The sequence below is a fragment of the Malaclemys terrapin genome, chromosome 8, assembly GCF_027887155.1.
Source record: "Malaclemys terrapin pileata isolate rMalTer1 chromosome 8, rMalTer1.hap1, whole genome shotgun sequence".
NCBI classification, from domain to species: domain Eukaryota; kingdom Metazoa; phylum Chordata; order Testudines; family Emydidae; genus Malaclemys; species Malaclemys terrapin.
In genome coordinates, this window is record NC_071512.1 from 36,133,048 (window position 1) to 36,153,490 (window position 20,443).

Genomic DNA, 20,443 nt, shown 5'->3' on the forward strand with positions numbered 1-20,443 from the left:
TGAGGCTGGAGAAGTCTAGACTGAGCTAGCAGCCAAATGGATTTTCAGGTTCAATCACAGATCTGCATAAGGTTGAGAGAGAGGTTTAAGGCTGTCTGGGCTCCGGGGCGCCATGGGGGGGTGTGGATTAAATTTGAGTGGCACTATGACCCCGTTTGCGTGGGTAGGACACCCCACCTTTGCAACCCTTCTGGCACCCAGGGGCCTTGGGCATCCCCAGCCCCCGGGGAGAAGTGGAGATGGGGGCTCCAGACACTCCCAATCTGCAGGACAGTGGGAGGACTGGATCCTTTTGGTGCTTCCTGGGGAAGCGGAGATGCATAAGGAGGATGGGGCTGGCCCCTGGTGGGGATGGCGCTCTTCAGCGTGACCGTATCGTTGTGGAGGAGCTTGCGGCTGGGTATGGGGCAGGAAGAACTCAGAGCTGGGTGCAGGACAACATAGGGGGAAGAGCGCAGGGCTGGTGCTGGGGGGAGAGCTTGCAGCTGGCTGCAGGGCAATGTGAGGGGAAAAGCTCAGAACTGGGTATTGAGCAGCTGGAGTGAGGGGTGTGCGGAGCTGGAGGGAGGGGGAGTGGATGTGGCTGAGGGTAGTGAGGAGTGTGGGGGAGAGATCACGGGGCAGGGCGCAGGGCAGGGAAGGAAGAGCTCTGGGCCCCCGCCTTAGGAAAATTCTGGTTGCAGCCCTTTCTGGGTTGGAGGTGTATCCTGCAGCAGAGGGCAGGAGAAGGGCCTGAGGAGCAACTGACATACCATAGGGCTTCAGCCTGCCATGAAACAGATAAGCCAGTCAGGAGGATATTTAAACAGGGACACAGGACACAGGTCAAAAATAATGGGCAAGATCCTGCTTAGCCCTGGGCCCCCAGCAGCACAAGAGCATCTGGCATGTTGCACGGCCGCCCTCAACCTCCCATCTGCTGGGGCAATTGCAGGTGCCATTTTCTCTGCTCCACGCTCAGCTGTATTCCATGGGGGGCTGCTGTGCCCAACTTTACGGTACCCCACTGCCATGAGGACATTGAAATGCATGACCAACCTGAACAATTTTCTCGGAATCCAATCCAAGCCATCGGCTAGCGCCCCGCTTGGCTTAACAATGACACGGCCAAGCTTCCAGCTGCACAATGACTAGATGCTAGAGAAAGAGAGAGGTTTCGAAGCCCTGATGTCAGAGCTACATCTAAAATAAGCTACAGAGAAAAAAGAAATTGCAGTGCAACAGAGACAGAAGCAGCACAAACAGCAAATGTCTCATTGCCCTCTGTTAGCAAGAGTCCCTAATAGAATGCGTGTAGCGCCCTGCATTACAAGGCTACCATAAATAACATTCTGGGATCTCCCAAGGCTGGCAGGACTGACCTACTGGCTAATAAATCACAGGTTCCCAAGAGTAGTGTATGTGCTATATAGCATAGATAGCATTACATTAGTCACCAGCTAGATTTCCAGATGCCCGTCAGGAAAATAAATATGCACTGAGCATGGTGTTTCATGCTCTTTAATCTGGATTTGGAACAGGATTGTGCATGAACAGCACATCTCACAAATCCTTTGTCTGAACTGAGTACAACTGGTCTACTTTCTTTTTCATCAAAGCATTTTTCCCCCCAACCAAAAATGGCTTTCCAGCCAAAACACAAAATTCCCTTTCAGTCAAAATATTCAATTTTTTGGATGAAAAACCAATCCCTCCAAAATTTTACAGAAAATGGGAATTTTTTCAAAGAGCCAAAACACTTGCATTTATGGTTTTTCACAGGGAAAATGTTCATCGTAAATTTCAAAAGCAACATTTTTTTTCTAACTGTCCAGGGACAACAATTGATATTTTGTGATCGGCTGTAGAAATGAGGATCAATGTGAGTTTCCTGGGCTAAGGAGGTTTCCCTTCGCTGTGGAAGTTCTTTTCTATATTTTTCTGCATGTGTGACATTAATTTCTTCTTCTCCTTCTTCTCCTCCTTTTTTCCTCCTTCTGCTCCTGGATCCTCTCTTTCTGCTCTTTAACCCTTTGCCAGGTGGTAAGTGCAGTGATTGTAGTGCTTTGCTTGAAGTATTGGCATTTGATTTGGTTTTTTCCTGTGTAAGAAGTCCTTTTGTGTGTGTGGATACCTACGTGATTGTGCATTACAACAATATAGTTTAAAAAGTATCTGAATTACATGTATTTTTGGGGTGGGTGGGTGATTCCCTGCTACATTCCAGAGGCCCAGTCCCGCTTCTATTGAATGAAATCAGTGGCAGAACTCCCATAGACTTCAATAGCAACAGGATTCCTCAAACTAAAAAGCTATTGATCATGCATTAGCATCTGGGTTCCTCTCACTAATATTCACAACACCCACTCTGACACCCCATCACAGCAGACCCTAAAAACACGTTGAATGTTTCCCACAGTCTACATTCCTTCCAGTGGGTTTCAATGAGTCAAAATCTTCTTTTGACCAAGAATCACTCAGTACAACAGTCTTCTAGGGGCAGGGACCTTTCTAAATACATCATTAATAACAAATCGAAGATTCATAGACATTTCTCATTTTAAAATAAATGCTAAGGGAGGCAGCATATGTGATTTGATCTGCCTCCTTCTTCCTAACTGTTTGGTTACAGGTGCTGTAACACCACCTATGACGTTATTTATTGACATAATGGAGACGTGTTTCAACATATTACTGCACATTGCTGAGAGGTGGGAGAGATCGTGAAATCCCACTTGCTTGGAAGGGGTTAACCCCAGCTCGTTGCTGGAGCAGGTGCAGTGCAGTGAGCCTGGAATTGACTAGTGCTTGGGCGCACTTGGGTCATGTTTTCTCTGTAACTGAAACATATTTTTGTAATGACACCTGAGTTTGTCACATAATCACATGACTCCTGTAGCTGGGGCTTTAAGAGAAATACCAAATAATGGGAGCCTTGTGATAGAATGAGAGTTGGCAACACCACAATGTGACTTTGCTGTTGGCTACTTCAGTTCCTGAGATCTTCTGGAAAGGAGCTAACTACAGGATGCAGGAGACCACTTGGGTTCTGTCTGCAATGGCCACACAACCTTCTTGTGCATGACTGCTGGTTATTATTACACCTGGGTCAAGGCTTTTGGCCAAAACATAACAATGATGAATAAGTATCACAGTGTTGCTGCGTCTTGCAGTTTTATCATAACCCTCATCATATTTCATGTGGTTTTTTTCTTAAAGCCACAGCTCCTGGAGTCATGTAATGACAGGATAATCTCAGCTTTCATGGAAAAAAAGTGGTTGCAGAGCAAAGCTTGAAAACGTAACCCTTAAAAGCTCAAAAATTATCCCCTCCCCCACATTAGTGTTCTTTTAAAATCTCATGATTGTTAAGCCAATCTCATGATTTGGGGTGCCTGATTCATGACTTTTGACTGTCTGGGGTTGGCAGTTCTGCAGTGTTAAAACAATAGGAAATCTGCACCCCTTTGAGATTGGACCTTTCGCCTCTGCATCATCCAGGGGCTGAGCTTAGGCTTGATGAAGCCAGAGCCTGATCTTGCAAGCTTTATGCAGGCCAAGCCCCTAATGAAAGCAATGAAAGTTTTGCCTGTGTGAAGCCTGCAGGATTGGACCCTCTGTCCAAATGGTTTGGTTTCTCCAGTCTAGCTTGTGAGCAGTTTGGGGCAGGAACTCTACCTTCTTCAGGTTGGTTTTGTGTGGCATCGTGGCACACCAATGGCACTCAGCAACTAATGAATCATAAAATAATGGGGCTGTTTTTTTCAAAATGTTAGGCATGCAAATGCATATGCAAAATACACAGCTACTTTGCACCAGAAGCCACCGTTGTTGTGCAAGCAGACTGGGTGATTGAATGTGCCTAATTCACCTAATCAGTCATTTGCATGCACAATGATGTGATTTGGATATGAGTCATCATTCAGTATCTGGGTGTCATTTAGTTTTTCCATAGATAGATGTAAATCTGGAGTAACTCCATCACCTCAGTGGAGTCACACTGAGGTCATACTGGTGTAAACAAAGTAGGAGGCAATCCAGGCACTTTGTTTATTGCAGTCTTTGTGAGTGAAATCCGACTAGTCCTTGGGCCAAATCCTGACTCCTGCACAAAGCCCATGTAAATGGACCATGCACAGAAGTTCTCCAAGGAGTGGAATCCCTATGCACCCAGGCCACACGACAGCAGAGCCACTTTGTCAGGACTACCACAGCCTTCGGGGTGAAATAACATCCATGGCCCCTGCATTCCCCATTAGCAAGGGGGTTTGGACAGTGGATCCATATAGCTCTAGATCCACTAGGCACACACCCATCCATCCTTCCCTCCCAACCTTTCAGCCTCTCATGAAGCAGCACAGGGAGTGCTGCTGCCGAGAACCCCTCTGTGGCTGGAGCCCCAGTCTCATGGCCTTTGAGGACGTCTGTGGGTCTGTATTTCCCAGGCTGCTCCTGAACTCTTCCTTAGAGATGCTAATCTTGGTGAAGACCTCACTAATTTCCTAGGGAAGGGGAGTTTCCCCATCATCCCTTACAATACGGAGAAATGCAGTTACCGTAATTACACGTCCAAGGCTCACTGCCCTCTTTCATCTTTCTCTCCTTCCCTGTGTGCAATAGAACACTGCACACAACACAGGCTTTTTGATGCTAGTGCTTTTGCTGAGGAGGCAGCAGGGTCCAGTGCAGAGATCTGAGTCCCAGTCCCAACTTGCCCATCACCTTTCCATGGGACCTCCAGCAAGTCACTTCCCAGTTCTATGCCTCAGTTTCCTCACCTATAAAATGGGGATGAAGATCCTGACCTGCTGGAGTGTCATGCTTTCAGAGCTACTGCTGAAAAGAGCTATAGAAGCCAGATCCTCGGCTGGAGTAAATCAGCATAACTCCACTGCTTTCCATGAGCATTTTGGCAAAGGCCAAGACAGCCATTTTATCCCATCCCTTCTAACTCAACATCAGCATTGAACCAAATCTGCCATGTCTGCAGCTGTTCTGGGAGTTGCTGTGAAGAAGAAATGGCATGTTAGAGATGGTGCAATGCCAGCTAGAACAGAGGGCCACTGGGTACCAACCACAGGGCAGGCTGTTCAAACCCAGGCACAAACTCTAAGTTGGCTGAGTTCTAAACTTAGATTTCTCCAAGCAGCTGCACCTCAGGCACTTTAAAAGCCTTACCATGGAGTCACAGACAGTCACCCCCTTGGGTTCTCCGGTCTGTCTTGCCGCCCTGGTGGGCTTATCTCTGTGATCAATGCCCCCTTACACCAAGAATCACAGCAATATTCAGGTTACTCCTGATCCCAAAGGACCAGTCACTTAACCTAGGTCAATTGTGCTTTAGGTCTCATACCAAAGACAAAGCATGTAGCCAATCTTATAGTAAACTAAATGAAGATTTATTAACTAGGAAAGGGAGATTCATTATTTACAAGGTTAAAGCCAGCAAACAGACACACAAATGAGTTACAGTCTAAAGTTTCGAAAGGTAATAGAGGCTTCCATCATCAGCAAGCTCCATTTAACCTTTAGGGCTAACCCAGACTAGGCAGCTGGGGATCTCTTGCTCATGCCTAGAAACACTTTGCCCCCTTTTCCCCACACACACACCCTGAGTCCAAGCAGCAGAGAGATCCTTAGTTCCTTTGGTTTGGGGTTTATTATCCCCCTCCTGCCATGGACTCTGAGCTGCAATCTCAGCTGATGGGAGAAATCCACTTGCAGGACTCATGTTCATGGGAAGGAGAGCAGAAAACAATCAGAATCTCTAGTCCTTTTGTTGATGGTTTCTCAGTCCAGATGTGGGGAGTTTCCAGTTGTAAGATCCAATCCAAGCCCATCTGGTATCGAGGGGTCTCCTCTTTCACGGGGGAGGGAGCTAATAATTTCTGTAGAAGAGCAACTCTTCACACTAATTAAATTCCCTCTCCCGTCTGGCGATTCAGACAGTCAGAGAGGCTCACAATACAGCCACTCAAACATTACATTACCCTATGGAACGCAGACATTACAAGTGAGATTAATGCAGGCAGCAGCTCACGAGCATTCAATAGAGTCCAAACACTTGCTTATGATTCAGATACCTATTCTACCACCAGGTGAGCCAGACAGATTCCAGCTGTGCATCTCTTAGTGTCCAGTGGAGACATGGGGACCTTGGTATGAGCTGGCACCTGGTCTGCCAGCGTCACAACCACGTAGTGCCACTTGGTGACTATGACTGGTCTGCAAGGGATTGTGGTGTCACTTCCATAGTGACATCCTACTTTACACACTTTCCTGACAGCCATCCCAGGCTAGGTTTCATGAGCATACCACTCTCATCCAATACTTACTGCCCCAGAGCTCACTGGCCCCAGGCAGCATGTGTGAGCACTGAGAAATCAATCTGTGTAAACTAAGCCACATCCTGCTGTGAAGCCACAGAGAGAAGAGTTTTCAGAGGCCGGGAATATAATAGGATGCTGTGCTTTCTGGATGATGTGTTCACCAATGTCAGGCATCACTTTAAAGCTCATCAGATGCGCTCAGACCTCCCAGAGACAAGCGAGGAGGGTAGTGCTCTTAGCGAGCTGCAATGTCTTCAGCTCCCTGCTATGTCGCAATGCCTCATTTTCCTTCTGAGTCAGGAGCCTTTTGAATCTGGAGCCTGCACTGCACCTTTGCTTTTCCTCTCCTCATCTAAACCTCTGGGCTAACCCTCCTGCTCAGAGCTCTGTCACCTGCTGAGCCACCTAATGAGGACACCTAGCCAGTCTTTCATCAAGGGATATTACCAGGTCTGCGGGAGAAGCAGGGAGGAGTCACTGATGCTTGACTGCATCAGATGCTGGAGACATGCATCTTGGACGGATTGGCATTTAATTACCCAACTGTGCAAGTTGAGCAGCCTAGGCCTCATTCTACTCTCACAACCATGTGGCTAAAGCTCCAGTGGAGGTACACCAGGATAATACTATGTGAGCGCAGAATCAGACCCAGGGGCGGCTCTATGTATTTGCCGCCCCAAGCACGACAGTGAGGCAGCCTTCGGCGGCATGCCTGCGGGAGGTCCGCCGGTCCTGCACCTTTGGCGTACCCGCTGCCAAATTGCTGCCGAAGCCGCGGAATTGGCCCCCTCCCGCAGGCATGCCGCCAAAGGCAGACTAACTGCCGCCCTCACGGCAACCGGCAGGCTGCCCCCCGCGGCTTGCCAGCCCAGTCACGCGCTTGGGGCGCTGGTGCCTGGAGCTGCCCCTATCTATCTATCTATCTATCTATCTATCTATCTCAAACACATCAGGGAGGTAACTCTATATGTATGAGCTCTAAATGAATACTCTATATGAGTGAGCTACACAGAGACCTGATTTTTCACTTCTCATCCTGTGTCCAGGATCATGTAGTGTTGGGTAAAAGTTCATTCTCCTAGGGGAACATAGCAGTAATCACTGCCCTGATTCCTCCTTCTGCCATTGGCCAATGCCTGAGGCTTCATAGAAAGGCAAGTTGACCTTGTGCATGTGGCTAGTCAGTTGCTCAGGGAAATATCTCTTTCCAAGGTCTGCAGGCAACCCTTTATGCAATGAGAACCTGATTCAGCAAGGTACATAAGAAAGTGCTTAACTGTAAGCGTGTGAGAGCTCACATTGAATGGAACTACTTCCATGCATCACATTAAGCGATGTGCATAAGTATCTTGCTGAACCGGGTCTTGTGGCACAAGAATGTCTCCTTTGGTCTGATTTTGAATGATGTTTTTTTCTAGTGTAGCTGCAGCCGATCGGTGCATCCGTGTTCAGTATCTGACCCCTTTGGAGTGGTTTCCATGAGAGCATTCAGCCCCTGAAGATGCTGCCGGCAACAACATGTGTTTACTCCTTGCGAATGTGGAACAACTTCTGTGAAGTAGTGATAGGTTCCAGCTGCAAAACTTTTCCACAGTTGAGGGTCTTTGGGGTCTGGGTGGCTTTTTACATCCCATTCTAAACACAGGGGATGTGTGTGACAATTAAACCTGGGTTTGGATGTCAGGCACCTCTGGAGCTTTGGGATTCGGATTCAGGATTCTGGTCATGACTTATCTCTAAAGGAAACAAACCACAAGTGGTGTTAGCATCCATCTGACCTCGGCTCAGGGACTCTAAAGAGGCAGGGATCTCACACTGCTATGAGCAAGCACTGTTCAGTGGCAGGAGAACCCAATGACACCAGGGATAATGCTGGCCCATTATGCTGGAGAGATTTAATGAGCAGTTCCGTACTAGTTAATGTTGATGGGAGCCTGGCCTAGGGGACATAGCAGTGGTATGTGTTCATCCCTTTGCCTAGCTCGGAAAATGGTTGCTTTCCTCAGCACTGCTCCGTGCTGGAACCGGGCTATTTGTGCATACAAGCAAGAATAGACAGAAACTCCACTAGCTGATTCAAGGATACTTGGTACCTCCCCCAGTGGGCGAAGACATTCGTCCCCTCCCTGGGTGAGGATATTCAACACCTCAGGGTCACCAGCACCAGGTCCCTCTCTTGGAGGTCCATTGTTGGTCTGTTATGCTTCTCCCCCAAGCTCCATCCACACCATTCTGTTAAGGTGGCGGCTTGTAACACTGCCATACCCTGGCTAGCAAGTGGGCATGAGTTCCACTGACCTCTACTGGAGAGAAACAGCACTGCTTCACTTTGCGTTCTAGCTCCTAGGCTGCCCAGAGTTAACTCATTAGCAGGGACGTGGCAAGACTTTATAATATGTGTGTCTATAGTTAGGCTTCTAAATAAGATCCCTGATTTTCAGTATTAGCTCAGACTTCAATAGGGGCTGCTGGGTGGTCGTCTGTTTGGAAAAATCAGGCTCTATTAAATTCCATGAATATGTACTGAGGGGGCCTGAATGTAGGCCCCCACCTTTGCGAAGGTTGGCTTGTCCTTTTGGAAGAGTGAGTTGTGTTTCTGCGGCTGCCGGGGAGTTCTGCATAGCCACCGTGTTGACTGCAAAGCCCTAGGAGGCTGCAGATTTGTTACAGCGCTTTATTGCTCTCCTCCCTGACCTCCCCTGGGTGTTGACTAATCCAGACCTTGCTAGTGATAGTCTGCATAATTGGGAATATCAGACAGAGTCATTCAAATGTGGCACCAGCAACCAGAGCCGCTCAGAGAGAAACGTGTCCTCAATTCAACCGCAGTTAATGGGGCAGCAGGGGGCAAAGCTAGCCGTGTTAATCTCAAAGCCTGCCCACATGGTGTTAGCTAGTGATATGGGACAAAGCGGCATCAGCGCTGAAAGCAACCAGTGCTGTGGAGTGGTGAAGGCTGTGCACAGTGATAAACACTGCCAGGGAGTCAGCACATTCCCAGTTGGCCTCCTTTGCTATTTGATGGGCTTTCACGCCAATTGAGGGTTCATTTCTAGTGCATGGGGAGCATTTCTTGGGTTGGGGGGGAGGTGCTTGTTTCATTTGTTTTTCGAGTTTCTTTTCCACCCTGTCGACCTCCAGAACCCACCTCACTTTGCACTGATTCACCCTCATCACTGTAAGCAGGGTCCCACAGATACACACAACAAGCCATCATTGCTGTCCTTCTGGATGACAGTCCCTGTGCTCTCCTCTTGCACCGTGGTGAATACAGTAGTTCCTCATCCCTGAGCCACCCCTCTCACTCCATCCCAGGATGGGTGCTGGCTTTAACTACTTTGATAGTATAGCAAAGCCCTATTCAGGCTTGTGGTTTTAGGTGTTAACTGAAAAACACCCCCAGTACAAAGCCAATGAAAGCAGTGTTTATCCAAGAAATACTGGAAAGACACCAGAACTGGGTACTTGTGTCAAGGGCTTGTCTACACGGAACAGTAATGTGGACTGGGGGAGTATGATTTCGCACAAACATGTTGCTCATTAATTGGTCTGTGTTGACCCTGCTGGTGTTCACTAAAGGTTCCCTAGTGCACTTCAACGTAGAATTGTTTGAAACTGTCTGACGTGAAAGCAGCCTTGGGAACGTTACAAACAGATCGCTCTTTACAGTACATACTATATATACATTACAGTACTCACTCCAGAGTAGACCAAGAGAACCCCCATGATTTTTGGACATCTACATAAAAATTGCTAAAAATAACCCACCCAGCCCCTCAATCAGACACTTCACAGTACTTCACAGCCACTCTGTGCTACTTTGGCTCCAGGGAAACTAGCCCAGTGTTATTTACTATAGTAGGGGCACCTGGGCTTGGGTTTTGTGACTCGGCTGTTGTGTCGGACCCTCAATTTGGATTCAGTAATGTGTGATTGCCAGAGGTAAGCCCATGTTAGAAGGCTGGCTCCAGATTTGGATTGGGAACACTGCCCAATTGGTGTGTGTGGGAGGGTTAGATTTGAAAAATGTGGAGCCAGGTTCAGATTGCAAACATCAGATACTACAGCGATGAGCCTGACAGAAAAACCTCTGTAGAAGAGAGGAGCTACAACATTCACGGGTGTTCAGCGTTAGGATCTTGGATCAGGTCCACAATCAGTTGCTCAAAGCAGTTTGATAAAACTGGGAGCTATCCAGGGGTTTAAGGCTCTGTTTCTTTGCATTGCAGAATATTGGAAAGAAGATGTCATGCCAACAATTTATAGCAAACCTGGATGGCTTAAATGATGGGAAGGACTTTGCAAAGGATCTGCTGAAGGTAATGCGATATCAATGTTAGTGTTATTAGGGTGGCACTTAAAGGCACCATCTCCAAGGCAGGCCCATTGTGCTAGGCACTGTACATACACATAATGAGAGACAGTCGCTGCCCTGAAGAGCTGATAATTTGAATAGCCCATAGGTAGGAGAGGACCCAAACAGAAAGGCAAAGAGTCTCATACAAAGCAAAGGAATAGAACATGGCTAGCTTGATTCCTCACCTCAGGCCCTTACCACTGTTATTTCTGGTGGTCCTGACCGTCAGAGTCCAAATGTACCTTCCGTTTTCCTTCCAGGGTAGTGTCGAAGCTTTGCAGCAGTCTTAGCTAAACTAAGAAAGCACAAGAATCTTGTGATAACTTGGCATGTCAGAATATGTCCGTTTTCTGGTGCCAGAAAACGGATCTATTTTTGTTTGTACTCTGTGATTTCTCACTGTCCTCGAAGTGTACCAAAGTGTAGCTGTCTGTCTCAGTAGTTACGTAGCCCACAGCGCCACTGCATCTGAACACAGAGCAATGCACCCAAAATAATAGGGGGCTTCAGTTCCCCTTATTACATTCCCTGCCAGTGAACCCAACCCTGTATTCGGAGCTCCTAGTAGGTTCTGCCCAGAAAAGAGAGCCAGGAATTCCTTAGGTCTCACCCAGCTGCTGGCACAGCTCTGCCTTAACACTACTTTGGCCTTTACAAAGTGCTAGCTAGTCCTGTCACCCAGCACCCCAGCGAGGCTGTTACACATCACTGCCCATTTCACAGATTGGGAGCGTGAAGCACAGAGAGACTTACCAGGAGGAGAATGCAGGTCGCCTGTGTTTAAGGCACTAGCCTAGTGACTACCCCTGCAGTAGGGAATTACAGACAAACCTTCCACCCATGGCTAAGCTAGTAGTGATAGCAATGGGAATTCTGGTCTAAAATTCCCTACTGCAGACACCGCCTTCCCCTCTGAAGTCTCATCTACAGTAGGATCTTTCAAACCTGTACGTCCCAGTAGGTGCAGCTCTACCAGTGGGAATTGCAGTGTAACCATGGCTCAGACGGGCTCTGTGGGGATTCCCCTCTTGGATGTGGGTCATTCCAAACGCCCACCCCTCGCCTTGGGCGGGGAGCCTTCCAACAGTCTCTGAGAAGGCAGGAGTTCATGCAGGAATCGCTCCAGTTCAGAGATGTAGCCAGTGCTGTAGGAACAAAGGTCACAGCTTGGGACACAGGACCCTAAAGCAGGGCTGGCCTTCCCGGCACAGCTGCTGACTTGTGCAGCAGGGAATTCACAATCACCAGGAGTCTGTCCCTGCCCAGAGAATCCTTGACACCTCCCTTCCAAATGCCAGCATCCCAGTCGTGCTCTCGCCCTTTGGGGGAGGCAGGGAGGTATTAAACTCCTTCAGCCCCTATGGGGACTGTGACACCCCGTAACATGCCTGAAGTCCAATGAAAGCTGCTCCCCTCTGAACAGAACTGCAGTTACCCCTTGCCTACACCAGCGTCACCACATGCCTGCAAGAGAGGCACTGTCACACAGGGCCACCCAGAGGATTCAGGGGCCTGGGGCAAAGCAATTTCGGGGGCCCCTTCCATAAAAAAAAGTTGCAATACTATAGAATACTATATTCTTGTGGGGGCCCCTATGGGGCCCGGGGGCTGAGGCAAATTGCCCCACCTGCCCCCACCTCTGGGCGGCCCTGCCGTCACAATGGTCATAGGTGCTGACTCCATGGGTGCTCCGGCGCTCAAGTACCCATGGAAAAAAAATACCGAGTGCTCAGCATCCACCAGCACCGCATCCGTGGACCAGCTGTTTGGTGGCTGGCAGGAGGCATTCGCCGGAGGGTGGAGAGCAGTGAGCAGTAGGTGGGCGGGGTGCCTTGCGGGAGGCGGTGGGGCAGGAAGAGGCAGAGTGAGGGTAGGCCCTCGGGGTGGGGAAGGGGCAGAGCAGGAGTGGGAAGAGGTGGAGTGAGGGCGTGGCCTCAGGGGAAGGGGCAGGGCCTCGGGGTGGAGTGAGGGTGGAGCAACCACCAGGAAAAATAAAAGTCAGGCCTGTGAAAATGGTGACTGCTCCTCTATTCCAAACAGCTCTCCTGTAACAGGGCCATAACCAAGCATCTCTCTGAAAGCACTTTGCACCACAGGCCGTATAAAGGGCATTCACCTGGGAGGTGTCCAAAAATGGGACCCATTGCCTGGAGAAGCTGCTAAGAGCTAATATTGTGCTCTTGTTTCAGACGCTGTATAACTCAATCAAAAATGAGAAGCTGGAGTGGGCCATGTAAGTATCATTTTTCAGTGCCCTCTAACCCGAAAGGTCTCTTTCAAAGCAGCTGACGGCTCTTGGATCATTAGCTCAAGAAGCTTCAGGAAAGTGCAGTATTAACATACGCAGAGACTGGTAATGCTCCAGAAAGGACGTATGCCTCTGAACAGGTGAAATTCAACCCCATTTAGGGCCAGCGCAAGGCATAGGCACCAGGTAAGGCATAGCATTGGCCCTCTGCATAGGGGGGATTTTACCCCTTTAGAGGTACACCGCCTTGCTGGAGTATCTGACGTATCTGCATGTGGAGGGGTGACTGTCACGCCAAGGAAACAAGATGTGAGCTCCCCAGTACGATAAACATTCACTGCTCAGTTCAGAAGCTGGGCTTTGACCAGTCCGCCTGTCCCTGTTGGTGGGTGGGTTTATTTCTGTATCACACATGTGCAGAAGGCACCCATGAGCATCCCATGAGGGCCAGTGATATGCCTCAGAGCAATTAATACCATAATTACCGTGGTCAGCAATGTCATCCTTATCATCTCCAATAATAATAATAATAACAATTTTGCAAAACCTTAACTCCAGCCCCAGTCCCTTTACCTGGTTTAAACTCCATCTGTTTACAACATTAGGCCCCACTCCTGCAATGAGCTGCGGGCGGTTGGCTCCCCGAGGCCCATTGGCCTCAGGGAGGCTCCACGGAGGTGCATGGTTCTGGTCATGGAAGGCCCATTACAAATCTCGTCTCTTTTTCCAGACCTCCTGTCTCATCCTCTGCTAAGCACCAGCTCATCCCCATCCCATTGGTCTTGGCCTTCTGACCCCTCCCATTCCAGATGCCTCTTGTATTGATGCAGTTGTAGCCTGATTTTTCAGAAGTCCTTAGCTTGTGCAGCTCCAGTGGTCTTTGATGGGCATTGAGAGCCCGCGGCAACACTGCAAATCAGGCCATTAATACCGGGTAGTGGCGGGTGGTGTGTGCAGCGCTCACTCCCGGTGCAGTTGTCCCCAGGGATTAACTAACAGAAACAAGCTCAGGATGACGTCCCATCAAGAGCCACCATGGGGCCAGGTGGAAAACATGCACAGCTGCTGAAACCAGAACTTATCTACCTCCCTTCCACCAGGATTAATTATTGCTGCAACCCCCTGAGCACAATGTCATCCAGTCCATTACAATGCACACAGTCGGTTGATTATGGAAATTTACTGTACAAGCTACTCAAACAATGTAATTGAAAAAAGGAAGAGAATCATATATTGCTCAGTAAGCCAAGCCTTGGTTGCTTTCCCATTAGAAACTCGCATGTCTGAAGGGGATGTGGGTATTAGGTAAAAAACAGCCAAGATAGAAACAGGGAAGATCCTTTGCATATAAATATTAGCTGTCCAAGGTGGAGGTGGGGTGGAACAGCTGTGCTAGAAATACACTCTTCAGGGTGCACTGGCCTCGCCTTGAAACCTCATGTGTCGGTTGATGGGCCTGAATCAAGTGAGCCATGAAGTGGGTCTTGCCACATCCTTTAAAAAATAAAAATAAAAAACATGTGTGTTTAGGATTCTTCTTACTCTAGCAGCAACCCCTTTATTTACACACAGATCTGCTACGTTCTGGGCAGCCCGCCCGCTTTGTCCTTCAGGAGAGACCTTTTTTCATTCTGGCCCATTCGGTCCCTGGTCTCTCTATGGAGCCAGTTTATTACCAAATGTGGTAGTCAGTAGCGGACTAGCCGCTGGGCTGACAGGGCCCGTGCCCAGGGGCTCTGGCCAATTGTGGGCCCCCTGGAAAAATGGGTACCACCATGCTCCAACCCGCTCCACCCACCCAGTGATCCTGCTGGGGAGCAGAGTCTGGGCACAGAATGCTGGGTGGGAGCGGGGGTGGGGCAACCCCATTTCCTCAGCAGGAGCACCAGGAGGAGTGGGGAGGACTACAGGTGGTGGGGATGGGGAGGGACCCCCACTTGCACTGGCCCAAGGGCCCCACAAACCCCTAATTCGCCTCTGGCGGTGGTTGTGTTTATGATGCACCCACCTATGTATCAGGAACTGGACTGAGACCCACTAAGTCATTTCACAAAGTGGTCATCAGATGGTCACTACCAGCTGGAGCCAGATGCGCACAAGTGACTTGTGGCCGAGAGGTTCCATTTCCCAGCACCAGTTGCACATGCCTTGCAGTTGCCTGGCTACACTGGAGAATGTTTTGTCTGGTTTTATTTTTCCTGAAAAGCAATGGGGTGATGAGTAGAGCTGGGTGAATAATGGATTTTTCAGTTTGTTGGCAATTTCAAAAAAGTTGGGTGGAGAGAAATCATTTTGCCTTAGACGGAAAATATTTATTTTAAAAAAATTGGTGCATTGAAAAGTCATGGGGGGAAATTGTTTTGGGTGAAACAAGATATTTTGTTTGGATTTTGACCATTTTTTAATAATTCTGAATTTTTCAGAAATAAAATTCTAGGAAATGGTGACACAAAAGTCATTTCAAACCAGGAAAAAAAAGTTTTTCCTAAATGAACAATTTGGAGAAACCAAGATGAATTCACAAAATGTTGTAGTGCTGTCGAATCTTAGTCTTTTTCCCCAAAAAAAGTTTAATGAGAAAATTTTTGCCCTGCACTGCTGATGAGACTGTTGGAAGTGCATAAGGAAGGACTTCTCCACACAACGCACAGTCAGCCTGTGGAACTCATTGCCAGGGGATGTTGTGATGGCCAGAAGTATATCTGGAATTTTAAATGAATTAGATAAAGTCGTGACTATTAGCCAAAATGGTCAGGGAGGCAACCCCATGCTTGGGTCTTCCTAAACCTCTGTCTGCCAGTTCTAAACCTGGAACTGAATGGCAGGGGATGGATCACTTGATAATTGCACTATTCTATTCACTCCTCTGAAGCATCTGGCATGGGCCACTGTTGGAAGACAGGACACTGGGCTAGATGGACCTTTGGTCTGACCCAGTATGGCTGTTCTTATGTAGCTGGCCCTATCCCACAAAGTATTCAATGATTATCAATGGAAATTATGCTCTGAACTCCATTAGGTGCTTTTGAAAATCCCATCCTAAATAAATGAGAGAGAGAGAAATCCCACCAGGCTAATGCAACCAGATCAACTTCATTGCAGGCAATGGTCAGCAAAGCCAGAGTATTGTTGTAAATCAGCCACTAGAGGGAGCCCTCTAGCTCCACTAGGGCTGCTCTAATGCACTGGCATCTGGCAGGAAATTTTATATAAGAGAGTTCAGAGAAAGTGCAGCTAGTTCAGCTGAAAACAGGGAAGCGATTATCGTGTTATTGCAAAACGCTGGATTACCATGCGCACAGCCTCTCCTGAACACCGTGAGTAGGGAGAACAGAGCCCCCAGGCAGCAGCCTTCTAAAGGCTGGGGCAATTCAGTTCCCGCCCGATTTAGCTGGTACTTCATAGATCTCTTCCTCCCACCCCTTCACCCCCCATTTCCATGACCTCTTTTCCTTCCTCTCTCTGTATCAGCCTGAGACCCTGGAGGAAGAGGAGGCAGATGCTGCCTGGCTGCAGGGCTCCTTGCTTTATTGCAGACAAGCTGGTTGCAACATGAGAGACCTCTAGGTTCCTTAGCACTAACACAAGTACTGCCTGGAGCAGGGATCACACTGCTGAGCACAGACACTCACATGGGTGACATAGACCCCCTGAGCCAGGATACCTGCTGCATTCTCAGAGATCCAGACGAGTCAGATACCCAACCAGGTCACTCCCCACACTCTGGGCACTTGACCCCCTCTGCCCATGCCCTTAGCTAGCCCCCTCTCCACAGTGCCTCACAAGAGTGTTAGTGCAATACACACTATCACATCCAAGTAGATCCACCCAGCCCCTGGAAGGGGAGACGTGAGGTCCATGTGAGAAATGTAGTGGGCACAAATGCCATGCCCCCACCCTGACCACAAGCTCCAGTGCCCCCATGACACCCCTTGGTGCAATGACAATAAGGCATTGGCCATTCGCTAGAGGAGCCCAGACTTCTGGCCCTTAGCAGGCCAGCCATTGGAGGAGACAGATACTTCACTCGATGATCACCTGTTCTGTTCATGCCCTCTGGAGCAATTGGCACTGGCCACTGTTGGAAGATAGGACACTGGGCTAGATGGACCTTTGCTCTGACCCAGTGTGGTCATTCTTAGGTTCTGATGTTCTTATACATTGATGCCCTGGTGACATCCCTGCTAGCTGAAATCTCTTTTTGCCCATTATTGCATAGCTTACATTTGAACTCTGATATGGCCCCAGGCTAATTTGTAGTGGGCCCAGTTGTGCCATTTAGGCACTGGCTGTTCTGGGGTGGTCCCAGAGCCTGGGCTCCAGCCCAAGCCCAAACAGCTACACCACAATTTTATAGCCCCATATCACAAGCCCCGAGTCAGCTGACCCAGTCCAGCTATAGGTCTTTAATTGCAGTGTAGACCCCGCAATCACTTCCCGGGTTAGTCAAGATTTTTCCCATGCCTCCCTGTGTGGAGAACTTTCCCAGTCCCTCCTTCCATCAAGGTCTCTCCCAGGGCCTCCTGCCTGGAGAGCTTTCCTTCCTCTGAGTGTCCTGTTCGACTCTCTGCAGCCCTTTCTCCAGCTGGGCTCCATCACCACGTGAGCTTGGCTTTCATTCCTCTTGCTCCAGTCACCTTCTGCTCTCCAGTGGGCCTCATTCTATAATCAGGTGGGCCTAGCCCCATGTTCTCCAGCCCACTCTACACCAGCCCGGAGAGCTGTCTAGTCTAGTACCCAGATGCTTCCACGGAAGGTGTAAGAATCCCACAGTAGCTGATTTGGGGTAATTTGCCTCCCACATTAGATCTCACCCAGGTCTCTAATAGCGGGCCCAAGCCCTGAAGCATGAGGCTGAATCTCCCTTCCACATATGCTTTCTTAGCATTAACCATGATGTTTCTGGGGATGTTTGATACCCACATGAACGGCCAGTCTCCTGTTTGACTAAGTAATGTCACAAAGCTGGAATGAGAACAATCACGGGCTGTCAAAAGCTTCTCGCCGTTATGCCCAGTTCAGTGCCATTCAAGTCAACAGGGCTGCAGCAGTGCTCACGAGAGGAGAATTTGACCCTTCACATTTGACCCCAAATACATGGCACGCCATGCTTTTCAATATATAACAACCTGGTTCACCATTCTACCGCTACTGTAATGAGTGACTTGCTCGAACCAAGGCCTGTTCCCTCCAGCGGGTAAAACGCAGTGTCAAAGACGAATGTTCTTTGTTCAAGGTTTTCTCTGGGTTTCTTTCCAAGTGACGAGGATGAGCTGAGAAAATCGCTGTCGGAACTCGTGGACGACAAACTAGGAGCCAGTGCAAAGAAAGTGACGCGGATCGTAGATGGCAGCAATCCTTTCCTGGACATTCCCCAGGCGCTGAATGCAATTACCTATAAGCACGGCGTCCTCACCCGGAAAACCCATGCTGATACAGATGGGAAGAGAAGTACGTGTTAGAAGAGAAGCGCAGCATGTAGCATGACATGCCAGTAAGGGACACCTAGGGCAGAGAGGACAGTACCAGGACATGCAGTAAGAGTTGGGTCTAGCATCAAGACCAGAGCTGGGTGAATGCCGCAAACAAGTATGCAGACAGATAAACCTAACTGGTTTGCAGGGTTGGTAGCTGGGACCCCATATACTGACTTCTGGGTGTCCCAGGGCAGAGGGCCAAGTCAAGGCCAATGCACCACTTCAATCCTATTTTGAGGATTTCAATGGTGCATAGGGCTGTGCTATGGTATATTTCCCCTGGTGCAGGGGGGTGAACTCTGCCATCCAGTTCAGAACTTTCACCACATAATTTCAGTGCTTTTCACTCCCCTTTTCTGGTTTTGCTTTTTCCTTGGTGTGGCAAAATTGCAAACAAAGGGAGATGTGATGGTTGTCCCTACACGGGCTGGGGGCTCTCCCCTGGCAGCCCCACATTCAGGAAAGACCACAATTACAGCCTCTGCAATCTCCTGTCTCCCTGGGATGCTAACCAGCCTGGGGGTGGGGGAGTAGGTGGGGCACTCAGACCTGGCTGGTCACAGAATGATGCAAATGCTCTGCATGCTCGGGGTATAGCAATGAGCACATCCTGGGGCTCTCAGTGGGGCTGTGTATCTCCATCCCACCCCACGCTTGGCCCCATGATTAGAGCCCCAACAGAGCCCCAACCACTCCTCTAAAAGGGGTGGGTCAAAACTAGATCACTGCCACCAGCTGCCCCCAGGCATCAGGAACAGCTGAGCTTTGCAGCTGGCCCCATCCTTATACTGGGCTTAACCCAAACTATGGATCCCAGCACCCTGAGCTATAGGGAAGGTCCAGACCCAGATCCGTTCTCTAGCATGAGCCCAGCCGAAACCCCAGACCCCACGAGCCCCTGAACCTGGGGAGAGTCTGGATGCAGGGTCTCAACTATGCGGCGTTGGCCTATCTGCATTCTGCCATTGCACTGTACGTGCTTGAGCTCCATTAGCAACTAGATGCCAAGTAACACTGCAGTGAAATGGGAGCGCAGGAGAGATACGGGGAAATGTGTTTGAAATCTGTTGGTTAATTACTGGCAATTAGTAAAACCACTGAGGTTATTTCTGTTAATGGAGATGGATGGCCCAGTCGCTGAGACCCATTAAAACCCCAGGAATCCTAAGGTTATGGCCCAAAGTCTCCCCTCTCTGAGCAGCCCTATACGAATCACCAGGACACATTTGTCATCCTCACCCATCATCGCAGAGCCCCCCTCCCTTCTCAGCCTGCCCAGGCTGGACGGGGCCCTCTGTAGTGCGAGGCATTGCCATGGAGCTACTCTGTCCAGGCCCCCAACTCCGACCCTACGGAACAAGTGGTGTGGCAGCTTCCATTCGGCGTTACCAGGGAGGAAGAGGAAGCTGTAGTTAACAGGCACATGTAACGAGCTGCTTTTCTTCGTTTTAGCCCCGAGAGGAAGAAGAGGATGGAAGAAGTTTTATGCTGTGCTTAAAGGGACCATTCTTTATTTGCAGAAGGTAAAAATGGCCAACTCTGTCCCATGCTGATATTTATTCTTTCATGCTGTACGAAATGTTGCTACAAGGGAAGACTCCTAGAAAATGATGCAAATATTGGAGAAGGAGGCAGCGATTCTGAGCCCGTTCTTACGATGCAGGTTCCAGCTTCCAGCGTGTTTTGTGCATAGGAGTAGGAGGTGCTCTTAAGGAGAGCTGGAGGGAATTAACTGTATGTAATCAAATGACTCGGGGTGGAGGACTTGATCGTCTTCCATATCCGCAGGGGAATGCTGTAGTGAAGGCTTCCCAGTCTTAGAAGATGGCAATACAAGGAGCAATGTTTTGAGGTTAAAGAAGGAGAAATGAGGCTAGGCCTTTGGGGGGATGGTCCTCACAAGGAAGGTGGCCGGGTCAGAAAGAATATTGGTGGGGCCTGATGCAGTGGATAGCCCTTCATAGCTGAGCAGGGCCGGCTCCAGCTTTTCTGCCGCCGCAAGCGGCAAAAAAAAAAAAAAGATGAGCTGCGGCTCTTCCACGGAACCTAAATC

General features: G+C 49.1%; 1 protein-coding gene across 1 annotated transcript in view; it reads left to right on the forward strand.

The window, feature by feature from the left end:
* Window positions 1-20,443, forward strand: part of PSD2 (pleckstrin and Sec7 domain containing 2) — a 146,786-nt gene that overhangs the window by 104,547 nt on the left and 21,796 nt on the right. The window contains exons 8-11 of the mRNA XM_054037678.1: window positions 10,538-10,627; window positions 12,855-12,898; window positions 18,174-18,364; window positions 19,843-19,913. Coding sequence (XP_053893653.1) covers window positions 10,538-10,627; window positions 12,855-12,898; window positions 18,174-18,364; window positions 19,843-19,913 — 396 coding nt within the window. The remainder of the gene's footprint in view (window positions 1-10,537; window positions 10,628-12,854; window positions 12,899-18,173; window positions 18,365-19,842; window positions 19,914-20,443) is intronic.